Raw genomic sequence first — 18004 nt, 5'->3', positions numbered from 1 at the left:
GTTAATTTATATTTCAGAAGTAAGTCCAATAATCGCTTTGGGTTTGTTTGTCTTTTTGCAAACAACGGTTCGTATCAGGGTATGTGCACATTAATGCCGTCAACAACATTTGTTGTGTGGTGTAGCGTTAAATCCGTACGACTTTTGTTGCTGAGCGGAACATATTAACAAGTGTTAGCTCTGTTAACCATCTGTGCCATCAGGAGATAGGTGTAGCATTTGGTGACTATTTCTGTCATCACGTATTGTCACTTTCACTTAATACCCCCCACAATACTTTGTGGTGGACAAATAAATCATCCCATGTAAGGTAATTAGTTTGACGATATTTTTAATTGACGAAGACGAGACATAGCAACAATATTAATGAACATGTCATTTTCGTTGTGTACAAATACGTATTATTTGTTATAACTATATTTCAGAATGTGTATATACATGTATAATTTACACTTTATATACTTAGCTGTTAAATGACTATAATACCAATATACATACACGCATACAACACACTCATACATGACACATAGACACATACACACAATTTGTCATACACATACCCATACACTGACACAGAAGTATGTATGTATGTATGTATGTATGTATGTATGTATGTATGTATGTATGTATGTATGTATGTATGTATGTATGTATGTATGGATGGATGGATGGATGGATGGATGGATGCATGCATGGATGGATGGATGGATGGATGGATGCATGGATGGATGCATGGATGGATGGATGGATGGATGGATGGATGCATGTATGTAAGAGTAGCGTGCGTGCGTGCGTGCACGTACGTGAGCGTGTATATGTATATGTTTGTGTTTGTGTTTGTGTTTGTGTTTGTGTTTGTGTTTGTGTTTGTGTTTGTTTTTGTGTTTGTGTGTGCTTTATGTTTTTGTATTCAGGGACCTGTGTATTAAGATGGATATCGAATCGTGATTTCTGTGTATTACAGCTTGCAGAGGTCATGTGTCTATTTGTAATAATTCAATAATTAGTATTCAAAACCACACCACTGTGTTAAATGGGGGTATACGTTAAAGAGGTCATATGGATGAGAAATCGTGTGTTTATTTTGGAATTTTTAATTAATTAAACATCATTACTTTCTGAAAAACAATATGTAAATATATATATATATATATATATATATATATATATATATATATATATATATATATATATATATATATATATATACACACACACCGAAATCCCCTTATTTCACTTGTAAAAGTGTTGTTTAGGCGCGCGCCGTGATTGAGTTTATACCTTTGACCTTATTATGCATGGAGTCATATAAAAGAACCCGTCTAAGCTTCTTTTTGTGCTACTTGACAAATTTCATCTCAATCGTACAAAACAAAATTAGAACAATGAAAACTTAAACATGTCAGAGAGAAATATATCATTATTATTTCCCATCATGCTATTCGACCGTCGCTCACGTTTGTAAGCAGCAGCTTCGATTCGCTTTTCGTTTTTTTTTCTTTGGAGAAATGATTAAAGAAATGATTTTTGTTCAATCATGAGAAAATAATTTTGTGTTTTCAATAAGGACTGGTGTTGGGATTTGATTTCTTGATAAATCGTGACATGTATTATCGATTGCAAGTTTCATTTCTTTCTATACCCCCGTCAAGTAATCTGATTTTTTTTTTACCCAAAGACATGAAAAGAACCGCCGTTTCGTGAAACTGAAAGTAACTTAGTAAGCAATAGATGTCTGATTTCTATATTTGGACGTTGTTGAATTACAAACATGTATTATGGCTGTAATAGTTGTTTTATTGAAAGTACACGTGTCTAATAATACAAGTTTTAACTTAGTGTCAATTGGAGCATGCGTAGATGTGTGTGTACACCGTGGGGTATGCTTTCGCTGTGTACGCACTGTGGGGTTTATGCGTATGTCGATCGTAGACATCATGACACTGGAAAACGAAATACAACGTTAACGCACACTGCACTATACTGGTAAAACATGTACCTACTTTTACATCATAATATATTCATTGTTTCTCCAAGATGTGATGATAATTAAATTGAAACCATAGTACATGATGTTTCGCTCCTTCCAAGTACGTCGTGCGCAGAACAATGCACAATCATGCAAAACGCGCCATTGAAAAATAGTCCACCAAGGCCTATCGTAAAGGTGATGCAGGGACTGGAATTGAAATCACAGAATTCCACTAAAACTCATTTTTTTTGTAATAACATTTTTCGGGAAGAATGGAAATGTGTTCAAGGGTTTTAATCGATCAAAGCAGACTGGATAAATATGCATGGCGGTGGATGAGTTCAAGACACTTCACTTACTCCTTCATGTGGAGCGGTTTAAACACCCAATGGGTTCAGTATATCTTATTTCTGTTATGAGCGCGCAGCTAGACAACGAATTCTTTAGAGAAGATTCGAGTTACAAATACCTTGTATACGTGTATTTATAGTTTGAGTGAGACAAAAGCGACATATGAACTTGTCAAACTCAGTTGCCTTTCTTGTGAATAGAGTAGAAAGCTTCAAAAATTACCATTCATATCGTGTTACGATGACGCAGAATATGTATGTAGTGTTTGCGTGCCGAACTAAATGAGAGCCACGCGTCGATCGACCAACAACCCGAACTTTTGAGCACATAAATCCAAATATATAGTTAATGATCATGAATTTCACTTTTTGGTTGTAAATTTGAGCAAGCATATTATAGAATAGATTGTATATATATGTTAACGTTGGAGGAAAGAAGCTGATTTTCGTTTAAAAGTGAAAGTCGATTTTCAAAAATAAAATCCCGTTCTCATATTTCCAGGAATTGCCTGCATGAGATGTTATTGATGTACTGTGTTTCAAAATCAGAAGTATGTTGTTGTTATAAAAACCACGTAGCAAAGTTTTGGTAATAAAACTCGACATTAAAACTGGTACTGTCAACAACAACAACAACAACAACAACAACAACAACAACAACAACAACAACAATACTACTAATGATAATGATAATAATAATAATAATAACAACAACATCAGTTGACAATTCCTACCAGACTTTCAGCATAGTCTCCGCAGAGAGTAGATGGTCAACCAACCTTGCAAGTGTGGCGAGAATACTTCAAAACACTAGTATCACTTTACGTCTATTTGCGGTCGATGCAGATTATCAACACTGAGGCTATGTACGAAATTAACCATACACTCATTAACACTGAGACGACTAACTAGAAATCCATGAATTTTAAGTTATTCAAAAGTAATTACTGTACTAATCACTACATTTTATATATTTACGATTTTTGATTTTTTTTATATCACCGACAGTCACCAGCTACAGTTAATCTGTATTTTGACTCAGCATTAGTCACAAGATTTTTGTTATGTTATTGCACTGCCGACAGTTTAACATTATTCCGAACACGTGAAATATATAGAATTCTGATCCACGCCGGTTGATGTAATATACTTCTAATGAACTAGACGAAACGACTAATTAAAACGTTTCCTCCTCGATCTCCTATATGCAATAGTTGACACTAGTTTACGTTGTATCGCTATATAGTGTCCCTTTGTTGTAGAAGCTCATTTATCACAAAGTTATATTGTGTCTATGTACAGTGGATCGATATAGCATCTTAAGATGGACGTACGTAACGTTGTCGATGGTGGTTGTAGCTAGCAAATTAAGGTTGCTGACCTTTTCAGTCTTGATGGTTGAGATCAGAGTATTGGACGCAGCATGTCGCGATCGTATATGACTGTGTCCAACAGACTAAAGGAAAACATGTTGCACATGTTTGAATAAACTGACGTATCATGCATGACCCAAGAGCGAAGAATAATGAAACGGAGAAAACGAAACTGAACGTCTATGCATACAACTGTATACTAGTATATTATATTTCTTTCGAGCAAAAATTCACAAAGTCTCGATCTTACCTTGCAAAGTCACGCAATCAGAACTCTCTATGGGAATATTTTCCTCAGCTGTCTATCCCGACAACACGTCCCACAGGTATATATACGCTGTTTGTGTCTCAATACAGGTATGGTCACTTTGGCCACTCTACAAAGAATATGGCGGGGGTATTAAATGTCGATATCCATTTACGTCATCATCGTAATACAAGTAATAGCTGTCATGGCGACCGTGTAACCCGCTACCTGTGAACAGAGACAATTGCAAGTTGATGTATTGATATGCAAATTATGAAACTGACCATTACGTAGGCCTAGCAATGGAATGATGGTGAACATGGATATCGGAGTAAGGCGTTCTGAGATGACTAAGGTTTCTAGACTGAGTGTCTGAATTAGAAAATCGTTATCTGAATATATGGACAACGTAAATGAAGTTGACGGAAAGATAACATGCATATGTGCTATTACGACGTCATAAAATAAAAAATAAACACATTGATGATATAAATAAGTCGATGTATATATAAAGCCGAATTATACCATGGATGTATTAGGGAGAATCTTATACTGACCATGTTATCAATTTATCAATATGACAAGTAGTAAAATGTCTTTGTAAACAAGAAGTCTTGGCGATGAATTTGACGTCATTAAGACGTCTTGAAGTCAATTGACATCTTGCGATTGGTAAGACGGCGACTGAATAGGAGTGAAAAAGAAGAATAGAATACGAGCTTTGTCATTGACGGTGAATGAAACGAATCCGCACGCGTTCTATAAACGAAAGGCCAATCATAGAAAATCAGCAACTATAGAGGGCGATATAACAAATGAGTGAATGTCCCGTCTTCCAGTACTGTACAACTATTTCCCATCCTGGTCAAATCGTTTCGCAATTATTACCCTTGGCATAGACCTATGATAGCCAACTGCCCGGGGAGAATCTTATTCTGCTATCTAATCTGTAAGTGTACAGGGTAGGCATAAAAATCTCTCCTTCCAGGTCCCCATTTACAGAGCTGCATTGACTGGGTGGTTAAAATCTTGCCCAAGATGTCATATAACAATATATCTGGTTTGCAAAAGAGACAGCCTTAAAATGTGCCCATAGCATAGTCACTCAACTCTAGAATCTGGTACTCCCCCTCCCTCCCAAATATCAGAGGAATACATCATTTACACAATAAATGATCAAATGAGGAATACTACAAAACTTGCATTAATTATTTTAATGTCAAAGGTCACACCAAACAGGTATGTTTACTTAACATTGTAATTATACATGATATTACACTTTATTACAATATATATTCCCAAAATACATTGGGTGGGGTGGGAGGGGGGGGGGGGGTAAAGTCAGACCCTCAATTTCAACATTTGAGAGTAAATTCTGTGAAGTATAAACTGAAATGATAATCTTAATGCTACTATGTCTATCCAACACTTAGATCATTTATCAAGAGCTTCTCTTCTTGTTTCCACCCCTCCCCTCCCCCCTAAGAGGAGGGAGTAACAAGATAACAAGTTACCCTTCATATGAAATTTGTGTGATTCAGGATCCTCTAGCAATGATGTGCTGTCATGAAAAGTAAGTCTTCCATGATTGGTCAGATTTCAAATTTGAATATTTCATAAATTTGCATAACTCAGTATCCTAGGGCCCTAGCCAATGATATGACAAAAAGCAAGACAGGTCTTCCATAATTGGTTAGATATATTGAAATTTGAATAATATATTTGCATAACAATGCCTTTTTGCCAATTAAAGCAGATAAAATGTAAGCTTAGAAAGTATAACCATGGTTCGGGTAAAATATAAAAATTTAAAAAAACAAGTTTTAATTTCGTTCATGTCAATATTTCTACCTAAATATCATAACTGTCAATACTAATACAAACTTTGGCAAATGTAGTTGTGTAAATTATTGTGTATGTGTCCATATTCTGTCAATATTTGTTTGTTTCTATGTATGTATGTATGTATGTATGTATGTATGTATGTATGTATGTATGTATGTATGTATGTATGTATGTATGTATTATGTATGTATTAAGTATGTATGTATGTATGTATGTATGTATGTATGTATGTATGTATGTATGTATGTATGTATGTATGCATGCATGCATGCATGCAAGTATGCATGTATGTATGTATGCATATACGTATGTATGTATGTATGTATGTATGCATGTATGAATGTATGTATGTATGTATGTATGTATGTATGTATGTATGTATGCGTATGTATGAGTGCGTATGTATGTGTTTGTGTATGTATGTATGTATGTATGTGTGCATATGTATGTTTGCATGTGTCTGTGTGTGAAATACAATTACCATTTCACATCAAATGTTACAAAATGTCAACAAAACACATATTGCAAAGGTAAGTGGGATTGATAATTCATATTTTTCTGAACAGATAAAAAGTATCCTCCTTAAAATAAATTGAAGATTAAATGTAAAACGCAGTGATTAAATATACATATATAATATTTGAAGATTACAAACAGCTAACAGCGCAAAGTATACAATAGTCTATAGCACTGGCCATTCACAAAATACTTCATACTGGTTTGAGTACTGCAGTCACACCGTCTCACTCAATTACAAATGCTTTGTAAAATTTTACAAAAAATATTGCCTCTTTCAGAGCTCAAAATTAGCTGATTAAGAATTCAGAACACATAGACAACTAAACATTGTATCTAGACTACCAAATTAGCAGTAGTCCAGGACACATAGACTACTAAACATTGTATCTAGACTACCAAATTAGCAGTAGTCCAGGACACATAGACTACTAAACATTGTATCTAGACTACCAAATTAGCAGTAGTCCCGGACACATAGACTACTAAACATTGTATCTAGACTACCAAATTAGCAGTAGTCCCGGACACATAGACTACTAAACATTGTATCTGGACTACCAAATTTAGAAGGTGTAGTATGTTACACGAATGGAAATTAATAGAAAATTGTAGCTGAAAAAGTAACTTCACTTGACTATAAAATCTGATAGCCATGATATCAAATTCAAGTCCTGTCTTCTTAGCAGTGTGCCCTCTAAGCCAATTTGACGTGCCACTGACGCACACAATTTCTAGTGACGCACCACAATTTGGTGTTCCCTTAATCTGTGGTGACTCACAAGAAATCCCAGTTTTTCTCATTTTGACTCACAACAACAAAATTTTGCTATCGTTAGAGGGTACACTGTGTCTTAGCTACAGTAAAGTAGTATCTAAATGTACTTACAATATCCAGCAAGTAGGTAAAATGAAACTAGTTTGAAATGATTTTGCTTTGATCATAATTTCAATACACAATTATGAAATAGTGCCAATGGCATTGTAGCACAACTAGTTTTTAGGCAATGGTTGATGCTGTAATTTTCAGAGGGGTTGATTGGTAGGACATTATTTCTACTCTTGTGGCAAGTTGATATATACCCATCCCTGTTGCTATCTTTGCATAGAATATTATTGGTTGTTGCTATGGGTGTTTCCATGGTAGCTATATACCCGTGTTTATCCTAGCAAAGAGCTTTAGCTGTTACCAAGATCTTAGATGCTATGCATATATGTAAAAAAAAATTTTTTATCAGACAGGCTTATCAATCCCTGTAGTCATCTATGCAATATTTCACTGTTGCTATGGGTGTGGTCTTAGTTGCTAGGTGGGTCAATTATTTGAATGTTTATCCACTTGCCTAACAATGTGTGTTATCTTTTCAATATTCCCTATAATTTGACAACTGCTATGGGCAGGGTCTTGTTGCTGGGTTTATATTTGTTCATTTTGCGATATATATTTGTTCATTTTGGAACAAATACCCTACCTATCTATCTATTTCTGTTGTTATCTATGCAATATACACCACTGTTTCACTCTTGTATTTTTGAGTGTAAGTATGTTTTTTTTTTTTTTTTTCCAAAATCGCAATTTCTGACCAAAATCACACACCTGTCATTTTGATTTGAACAATTTCCCAACTAGACACCCAAAAGTAATTTCTCCAACAAATATGAAGGCATTGTTTCAGTTGTTCTTGACTTTGAATTGTATACAAACACAAACACACACACACACACACACACACACACACACACACACACACACACACACAACACAACACAGACAGACAGACAGACATTTGCCATGCCTATAGCACAACCTCAGTTCAGTTGTGCTTAGTCGTAATGATCATGAACATATGTTAAATGTTAAGGCAATAGTTTTAACAATGAAAATTACACCTACATGTTTTCATTATTTTCAGTTATTTTTGGACATCTGTTATTATAGCTACCAATTTGCAACTGAGAGCATATGTTGTAAGTGTATATAATTCATACGATACAATGTGTCTGTTCTGTATGTATATATAATATTATTTTCTCGTTTCTGAATTTTTTTATATGACCTAAACTGGTACTGGTTTTCATAAAAACCATTACAAATACTTTGCGAAAGTCTACAAACATAAAAAGTTGCACAAATACAAAAAAAACACAGTCACCATCTTATATGGAAACAAGTCAAACATTTCTCAACAAGAAGTTGACAATTATGTTGTCGGCCATTTTGAATGACGACATTGGTAAATATTGAATATTTGTGTCCAAACCCAAGGAGAAGTCATGGAGACCCAGGACTGTCTGTATTGATTACGAAGGTGTAAAATTGTCTTTACAAAGTACCAGTAACTCTTTTTATCATAATGAAGGGGAACATGACAACAGGAAATAAGGGCATTTTCATAAACTTTGGGTTTTAAAGACCGAGAGTCGATCATTTCATAATTTCACATGTAAAAGTAGAACATAAATATTCATGATTTGTTTTATTCGAAGGTGATAAACACTTTGGATTCATGAATATTAATGTATGAAATGACTCTCCAGAATCCAAATGTCAAGAGCATGACTTGAAAAGTTTACTTCCTGCAGTTGTGTTCCCTTCAAATTTTCAAGATTCTACCTGACTTAAAGAGACACAGTCCATTGTATAAAATTTTAACTTTCTGCAAAGCATCACTTTCTATATATATGCAAATGACATACAGGTCTCTTAACCAATCAGACTACCAAATAAGTGACAGGTGCCATTTAAATTCTGCTACATTTTTTCAAAATGTCTACATTATTTTTATTTTATATGAAAAGTTTCATTTTATTCAACATTCAGTACTGTCAACAGTTAGTACACAGGTATGATTCATTGATGACATAATTTTTTAGAGCAAATAAATGATGTCATTATGATTAAAGCCACCTAGCTTAGATGACAGTTGAAAATACCTATAGAATACAATCACCAAGTTTCTTTAAAGGCCCATGGTTCAATCCCAAGTTCTTGCATTAGTGTTATCAGTGGAGCCATGATTACATAGGATTAATATACTTTTGTTCTAGACCAACTTTCGTCGTGTCTGTGCAATAAGGTCGTATCAGCTATGCAATTGTATAGGCAGATATGATCTTGCTGCATTGACACAATGCTTTATCTGTTGTTCTGTCAGAAAAGTGCTTTTTCACACCTAAATCTTAAAGCAGCCATAAATAAATAAATTGCCAAAAATTAAAATAATCTGTAAAATGTTTTCTATTCTACGTTACACACTTTTCAGACACTTTCTAGATTTTTGCAATTTATCGAGTTACAAACATGAATTTGATATATGCTGTTCAACATTATTTTTTTTTCTAGCAGGAATACTTACTAAAGCTGTTTCATGCATAAAAATCCTCAATTCGTTACAAATATGGCCAATTTATTCCTAATCCATGGCCATAATGATTCAAGGAGCTTTTCATTCCTATCTACAATAACGAATAAAATAATTATACATTTGCTAATATTCTAAAGTCCAGGACTGTGTGTCTTTAATAATCCAAAGTTGACTTTGATCTCTTTACAAAAATAGTTTTAATTTGGTGTTATTACAAATGCCCATAATATATGACACTATACAAAGATTCAAAACACTGTATCTTAAGTCCCTTTGCTGGTTGATCTTGAATACTGTAATCTTTTTTTTCTGGAGCTGTATTTAATTCAGCTGAATATGCGCAAAAGCCGTTCCTGCAGAACTAAGTCCCCCTAACATACTTTAAAAAAGTTGTCACATTTCTAAAATCAGCTGCCGTCAAAGGTGTAATTAACAGTAGCACTGCATACGGTGGGCAGACTGGATAAGTTATTTACAATTACTTAGTGTGTCTATCTACTTTACCTTTGTATTGGCTGAAATTAAAACATGCCTCACACATCCTAAGCTGCCATTCTTCCAAATTTTTCACATAGCAATGGTTCAACCCAGAGGCGTGTTTTGATAATGATTGCATTGATCCAAAAATAGTCATGTTTTGATAATGCTTGCATTGACCCAAAAAGGTTTCTCTTTGTGATTGGCTGATTCTGTCTACCAAAATCAATTAATTAATCTTCACATCATATTAGGATACTTCTGACATCTGCTAACACAACAGGTAGATTTAAAATCAAGTAAAAATTTGCACAAACTTTCTCGTAAAAATTTGCACAAACTTTCTAAAGTAAAATATTGAAATTTGTTTCCATACATATGTATGCTGAGGACATAGTCAAGATCAACCAACCAAAGATACTACACTACGAACACTACAATGTTGTCAATCAAACAGCTGAGCCCTGTTTTTTCTTTTCCTCTGCTTCTTTAGTCCCTGGAGAAGATTTCAAGTCTGTGTTTACACCTGCTGCAGTCCCCTCTGTAATCTGCCGTCCATGCCAATCTCCGTTAGGCTTTCCTTCACTCCAGAATTTACTTGGCTTTTCTTGAAGCCTTTTCAACAACGTGTCAACCTGGAAACAAAATTTGTCAAAACAGGATTAGACCTTAAATATCTAACTCTCCTTAAATCTAGAAGTATGAAATATAGTTTTATTGTTAAAGCTTGATTCAAACATTGCACAAATATGAGACTTTACAAATCTATTTTCCTTAGATCTCAAAACCATCAGCACCTCAGTTTTTTTTTAAACATACAGTACCACAAAGATAACGGCTTACAAATTTATTTCCCTGTGATAACAGCCTACTTACTATAAAAAAACAATTTTGATTCAAACACTGCATAAAGATAATACATTACACATCTATTTCATTGCGATCTACAAGAACCCCATCTAATAATAAATCAGTTTTATTCAAACTTGGCTCAAAGATAAGACATTTGTATATATTTTTCTTATACCTGCAAGCAGTTAATATACTCTCCTGTAAGAAGTGAATTTAAATCAAACACAGCACAAAGATGAGGGTTTACATATGTATTTCCCCTTGCTTTCATCATTCAAACACAGCACAAAGATGAGAGTTTATATATCTATTCCCCTTGCTTCCCTCATTCAAACACAGCACAAATATCAGATTTACATATCTATTCCCCTTGCTTCCATCATTTAAACACAGCACAAATATGACATTTACATATTTATTCCCCTTGCTTCGACCATTCAAACACAGCACAAATATGATATTTACATATCCATTCCCCTTGCTTCCCTCATTCAAACACAGCACAAATATGATATATAAACACATATATTCTAAGAGATATTTCTACAAGAATTTGATATACTTACTGTTATAAACCAGTAAGAATCTGGTCTAAAAAGAAATTTTCCAAAGAATCCAATTCTTGTAGCAGGTGCTAGTACATGCATATGAAGATGATCTACACTAACCAGTGGAGACAGATGGAAGCCATACCTACAACACAAAGTGAACACAAAACATTCAACATGAAGAACACATTGTCGTTTTTTAAATTTAGGCCAAATATAAAAAATTGTGTGTTTCCGATAACTTGACCTACTCTAGTTTAAAGCCGCCAACCCTAAACATATTTTGCAGCAAACATTTAAACAAAAAGATAAGAAATTCCTCATCTTCTTGACCTTCATGCATTTCTGTTTTATTTCACCAGTAATGTCCATACATCATCAAACTATAACAGAAGGAGTATTCTGACCGACATTTTGTTTGTTTTTGGCTGAAGCAATATTTTTCAAAAATAAAAACAATTAAAAAAGATTAAAAAAATAACAAATCCTAACCTACCTACCCTATTTTCTAAGGCCATGTCATCGGAAACACAATTATTTTTTTTCCGCCTTTGGCCCCCCCAAAAAAGAGAATTGATTCTGGTCAGGTCAGTTTGTCTGAAATTGTGCGACGACGCAATTTTTTTTTTTAAATTCTCAACAAACCTGTCACTCAGTCTACTATTTATGGCAGTTACTGTTCTTTTTATTTAGTACTTTAGAGCAAGTATGTATGTCAGGCAGATGTCATTTGCTTGTTCATAATTGGCTCTGCAGTTGTCTTCACTGAAATAGGGAGGGTTATTTTTGTGTTTCCCCATGGATCTGCAGACTGCATGGGCTGAACAAACACGCACATAAAAAGACCAACATGGGGGTATTTAAGTGATGCGTGAGCTGACCAGAAAGACTTCTTTTTTTTTTGCATAATAGAACTGTTTTTCATATACTCTAGGGGCATTGTGACAATAATTTTACTGGTATACTCTGTCAAAATGATATTAACAGAGATTTAAAAATAGATGAAACAACGTCATGAAAACATAGCCATTTTCAAATCTCACTAACTGTTCTTGGGGGAATCTGTAGAACATCACATAGTGCCTTAGGTAAAAAATTGATAAATTGAGATGGCTTTTTGTTGTAAGAGATACTATATGACCTCCACATATTACCTTACTATGATTTTTTTTATTTTTTTTTATTTTTTTTTACAAAATTATGACATTTGTTCTTGTCTGTTCTCCTCTACATTTAATGAAATCTCACAATTAATGATAGGAAAGTCTAAATGTTTTAGAACTGCAATAATTTTAATTTAATTTTTTGATTTGTTCAAATGACCTTGTTGGCAATACTGTATCTTAGTGCACGTTTTAACTGATATTTTACCTTGGGGTCATCTAAGCAATCTGTGCTTTTTTGTATCTTTGGTTTCACCATATGCTGGCATGGAAGTTGTATGGAATATAGTTGTGTGTTGTCATGTGAGATTTAACCCACTTTTTCTTTTAAGTCTTTGGCATTTATGAAAACGGTAAATACAAACACATATTATTATGTATGTACCAGAGATTACGTGCACTGGTGCATGCACACACTAGTGGTGTTTTCACTGCAGTGCAATATCGAAAAAATTAATGATATGCAAATGATATGCAAATGACAACGCAAAAAAAATTACACACATAATTATATGATTTTTATGGAAATTTTCTGTTTCTGATAAGCATATGTAAGAATAATAGAACCCCATATTATGCCATGTGAGTTCCAGTGTGGGTACTCAAGGGTACGTTCTATAACACTTTCACAAGTGTAGCGAGTGAAAGTATGGGCACAGAGAACACTGCAAGTACTCATGAAAATTGCACTCACACGTCATGTGGTTCTGTCATATTATCATTTGAAAGATGACACAGGTTGCCATACAATAAAGCACTGGTTGCTAGTACCCATGTCAGCTACACATCCCTGTTCACCTTCCAGTGCTCCCCTCCATAGCCCAGGGGCCTATACTATACACAGATCATATTGATCACAGTACAGATTAGAGTAACCGAGATTCATATAACCTTTGACCTAACCTTTGACCTACCTCACATCTTCAACATTGGCACCATGCTTCTTTAAACACAGTTTAGCCACTTCTATCATATTTTTTACTAGAAAATAAAAAAATGAAAGTAAGATATTTTCAACAGGAAACTATAAATTCAGTATCAAAAACCCTGTCAATCCCCATTATGTGAGTCTTACAGCTAGGATAAGAGTGTCCTATAATGAGCAAATTTTTTGTGGTTCAAAATTATAAAACTTGTGTGCACTAACTGCAACTTGGGCATTTTTTTTCATCAAATAACCAAAGATGCATTCACTGAAAATTGGTCAGTTACTTATGAAAAGAAATTGTATCTGTTAATTAGTGGTCAATATTTATCTGTAGGTGCTGTAGTGACAGGTTTAAATATTGAGAGAAAGGTTGGTTTTGAATCTATCACAGTGTTAAAACTATACTAGTTACTTATTAACTGAAGTATCATTTTTCGATCTGACAACCACAAAATCTTCACTGAAAAGTTTTAAAATATAAATAATTAGACATTGTACATGTTAATCAGTGGTTGATATTGAGGATGCTGATTTTGGGGTGCGGACCCAAAAATCAATTTGATTTGATTTACTCTGTATACAGCTAAAATATATGTTTATACCCAAATGTGATGTAATACTGTTCACAGTGTACACTATTATGAGTAAGTTATTGTACCTAACAAAACATTTTCAAAAAACCTTGTTTCAGTCAACATGCAATACAATATGCATGACCTTACCCGTACCAGAATCTGACATGATCTCATGTATTATTCATGATATGCGAATTGATAAATTACATCATTACACTTTTATCCCGACATGTAGGTCAAGATTTTGATTGGTTACTTATTAAATGAAAAATTCTAGTGCACATGGTTTATGACCTACTACAGTAAATATTAGTTGCTCTCAGTTTTAGATTTGTACAGAGTGAATATCTACTTGATGTCACATTTGTGTATTTAATATTAAACTGGTTCAAAGGGTTCTGTCTTAAAACGGGAAGTGTGAATTTGGTTTTAACTAATATCCTTAGAGAACATTACTTAGTTAAAACCCAATTCATTTATTACAATACTGATACTTTACTAATATATTAAATGTCAATATTTAAAATGAAAATGAAGTGATACTTATTTGATGATGATGTCATTGTCAGAATGATCTCATGTATTATTCATTAGATGCTAATGTGATAGATTATACAGTTACATATGGTATTATTTAGTATGGCCAGGCAATGGAAAAACCAGACATGTCTCAAAATAGACACGGTTCCTGTCTATGATATTTGGTATTGTTATTAGTATAAAGAATAACTTACTCATGGGGATGTCATCATAGCCCAGTACTTTGGTATCTTTGATATGCTTCTTAGGAATGATAAGATAATGCTCCTTGGCAGATGGTCTGATGTCACGAAAGACAACATAACGACTATCCTGTATGTAAATTGAACAAACGTTAAATTGTGAAAAAATAATTACGTACACTACTGTTTGGGAGGACTGATTATAGGGAGGTGTACAATGGTGAATCTTTCAGTCTGTGCTTATGTGTGTGTGTGTGTGTGTGTGTGTGTGTGTGTGTGTGTGTGTGTGTGTGTGTGTGTATGTGTGTGTGTGTGTGAGTGTGCATGTGTCTGTGTGTCTGTGTCTGTGTCTGTGTGTATGCATGTGTGTGAGCATGGCTTGGTGAGAGAAGGGCACATCAGTTATGTATGAAAGCTACTCACATTATATCAAGATTCAACATAAGAGAAATATAGACAGGTTACTTCAGAATATATTTAAAGTTCATAAGCTTGGCCCACAGTATTCTAGTTCTTGACGACCGTATTCCCATTTTACACTATGTTACCTTCACACATTACCATATGTGTGAAGATAACGTAATGTACAATCGGAATACAGTCAATGTCATCAGGAACTAGACTAGGCTCATAGTTATGTATTTAGACAATAAAATACATCACTGGTAGTGTCCTTATCATCTCTCCCTGTTTGTGCAGAAAGGGATGAGAAGAGTGGCAACAACAGCTGATCTTACAGTCCACAAATAAAAGTATTCAGTCTACTAATCTCCAGGTTTACTTTTCTATAGTTACAAATAATGACTCACTGATAAAAACTTGTAACAGTACAAATCGAAAATCTACATAGGAAAATGATGGTAGAACTAGAAGTTTGTTTGTTAAATTCTCTGACACCAAACAGCTGATGTTATTGAATGATTGTGAGAAAGGGGAAGTCTAGGATTATGAGGTTCAGTTTCTTTATTTCCTTATTTTTCTGAACAATTTTAATCAAATCACTTCATCCATTTTTTGTTTACACAGATATATGATTAAAAGTGGCACAAGCTGAGTTTATAAGCTTTAAACTCAAGTGAAAATATTTACATAAAACCTTGATTAAACTATTCTAGTATAATGTTTATGTCAGTTCACGCCTTCTATAACATTACAATTGTCTTCTGGCATTTTTTTATACGTATCAGAAATTACGTCATTGGATCGTTTATATATGTTATATCTTAATATGAGGTTTGAGTTCAGTCAATATTGCAAGTGACAATTAAGTATGCTTCAGTAAGTAGAATACTATGAGTGACTTTTAAATATGCAGTATAGAATCCCCCCCCCCAAAAAAAAACCCCCAAAAAACCAAACAACAACAACAACAACCCAAAACCACTTAAATTTATAATTATAATGCAATCAAAACAAAAAGAGATTATAATTTCTCTCTGTATGTATCTAAACTCATGTAAAAATATTTCATCAAGAAAATTATTTTACTTATATATTTATAACATTAGCCTATATCATTGTAGTGTTCTTTGATATCTTTATTATACTTATGTACCCAAATAGAATTGTCAATCTTATGGTTGTAATCAATTTAATCTAATCTAATCTAATCTAATCTAATCTAGTCTAATCTTATCTAATATAATTTAATTTAATCTAATCTATAAACTCAACTATATTGTGCCCCTTTACATAGATGATACATATTTATTGTCGATAAAAATCAAGGTGAGGAAAAATATACGAAAACTACAGATACTATGTGGTTGGATTCTCCCCCCCCCCCATTTTATATTTTCACTTCCTGTAATTTCTAAGAATACAGGCAAATATTTCATTTTTCCAAGACTTCCTGTCACCTAAATATAGCATTGAAATTCCCCTCCCTAAACATCCCAACATACCATACACTTCAACGAAAGTGTAATTTGAGACATTGTATCTGAAAATTATACGTGAGGTTGTGAGGTCAACAAAACGTACATATGCAAAGGTCTTAAATATATCAAAAGTCAGTCATATCGCCGGACGAAGATGACAAAAAATGGGAAATTTCGATGACATCACACCGAGTGACGACTGCCTGCTGATGACATCATGATAGAAACTTGATAGGGGATGTGAACTCAAACCGAATGTTGCTTCCTGTTTAGGGAGTCGAGTGTGACCTTTGCTCAAACAACGATTGGAGAACTGCAGTGGCATAAATTCGTATTTTAGACCACCTCTCTCGTAAAACCCTGAGTGTAATTAAAGAACTTTTCCTTTAAGTTCCACTGTAGAGCAGCGATGAACCCGGAAGTTCTGTTGTGTCGACATCAAAACATATCTTCGTTCTTACCTTATATACAATATCTGCTCTGCAGTCATTTCGATAAGCGATGTTACAGAAAACACACTTGTCTATAAGCTTTTCTAATTCTTTCTGCTCCTTTTCCCATTCTTCTCGTTCTTCGTCTGTCATGAAATAACCACCTTTCTTCGACATTTTATCGAGATATCTGTACACCTGCCAATCTTTCAACTCGAATCAAGGAATGGGTCATGCAAAGACTGCCTAACTTACTTAAAACAGTTTGGGAAAACCCAACCCCTAAGCTCGAATAAACTGCATTGTTTGGCCAGCGCCCTCTATAGACCTTAACACTCGGCAAATTACCCAAATTAACATATTCATACATGGCAAAAATCCAAAATGAAAAGAAACGAAAAAAGAGTACATGAATATTAAACCACAAATACAAATGTATATTTAAACGTCTAAAACTTAGAACAAGGTGCATCCCCATACTACTAGATTACACACAAACATACACACACATACATAATACATACATTGATACATACATACATACATAAAGTGTATTACGTACCTGTGTATGTGATAATCCGTACTCTGATAATTACAAAGTATTCTACAGATACATAAATACATACATACATAATACATACATACATATACACATACCTACATACATACCTATACACACATACATACATACATACCTACATACACACATACATACATATATACATACATACATACATACCTAAATACATACCTACATACA

The 18004-nt window shown here is 33.9% G+C and overlaps 1 protein-coding gene across 1 annotated transcript; it reads right to left on the bottom strand.

Moving 5' to 3' along the window:
- Positions 1–8075: 8075 nt before the first annotated feature.
- On the bottom strand, positions 8076–17510 carry LOC144445488 (adenosine 5'-monophosphoramidase HINT3-like). Its single transcript, XM_078135053.1, has 5 exons — positions 17275–17510; positions 14946–15063; positions 13623–13689; positions 11564–11690; positions 8076–10780 (listed from the first exon to the last, which is right to left on the bottom strand). The coding sequence occupies exons 1-5, from the start codon at positions 17419–17421 to the stop codon at positions 10595–10597; spliced, it is 645 nt and encodes a 214-aa protein (XP_077991179.1). The 5' UTR covers positions 17422–17510; the 3' UTR covers positions 8076–10594.
- Between the last annotated feature and the right edge of the window lie 494 nt (positions 17511–18004).

This window comes from Glandiceps talaboti, chromosome 14, assembly GCF_964340395.1.
Source record: "Glandiceps talaboti chromosome 14, keGlaTala1.1, whole genome shotgun sequence".
In the NCBI taxonomy this organism is placed as follows: Eukaryota; Metazoa; Hemichordata; class Enteropneusta; family Spengelidae; genus Glandiceps; species Glandiceps talaboti.
This window is presented reverse-complemented; position numbering and strand designations above follow the sequence as displayed.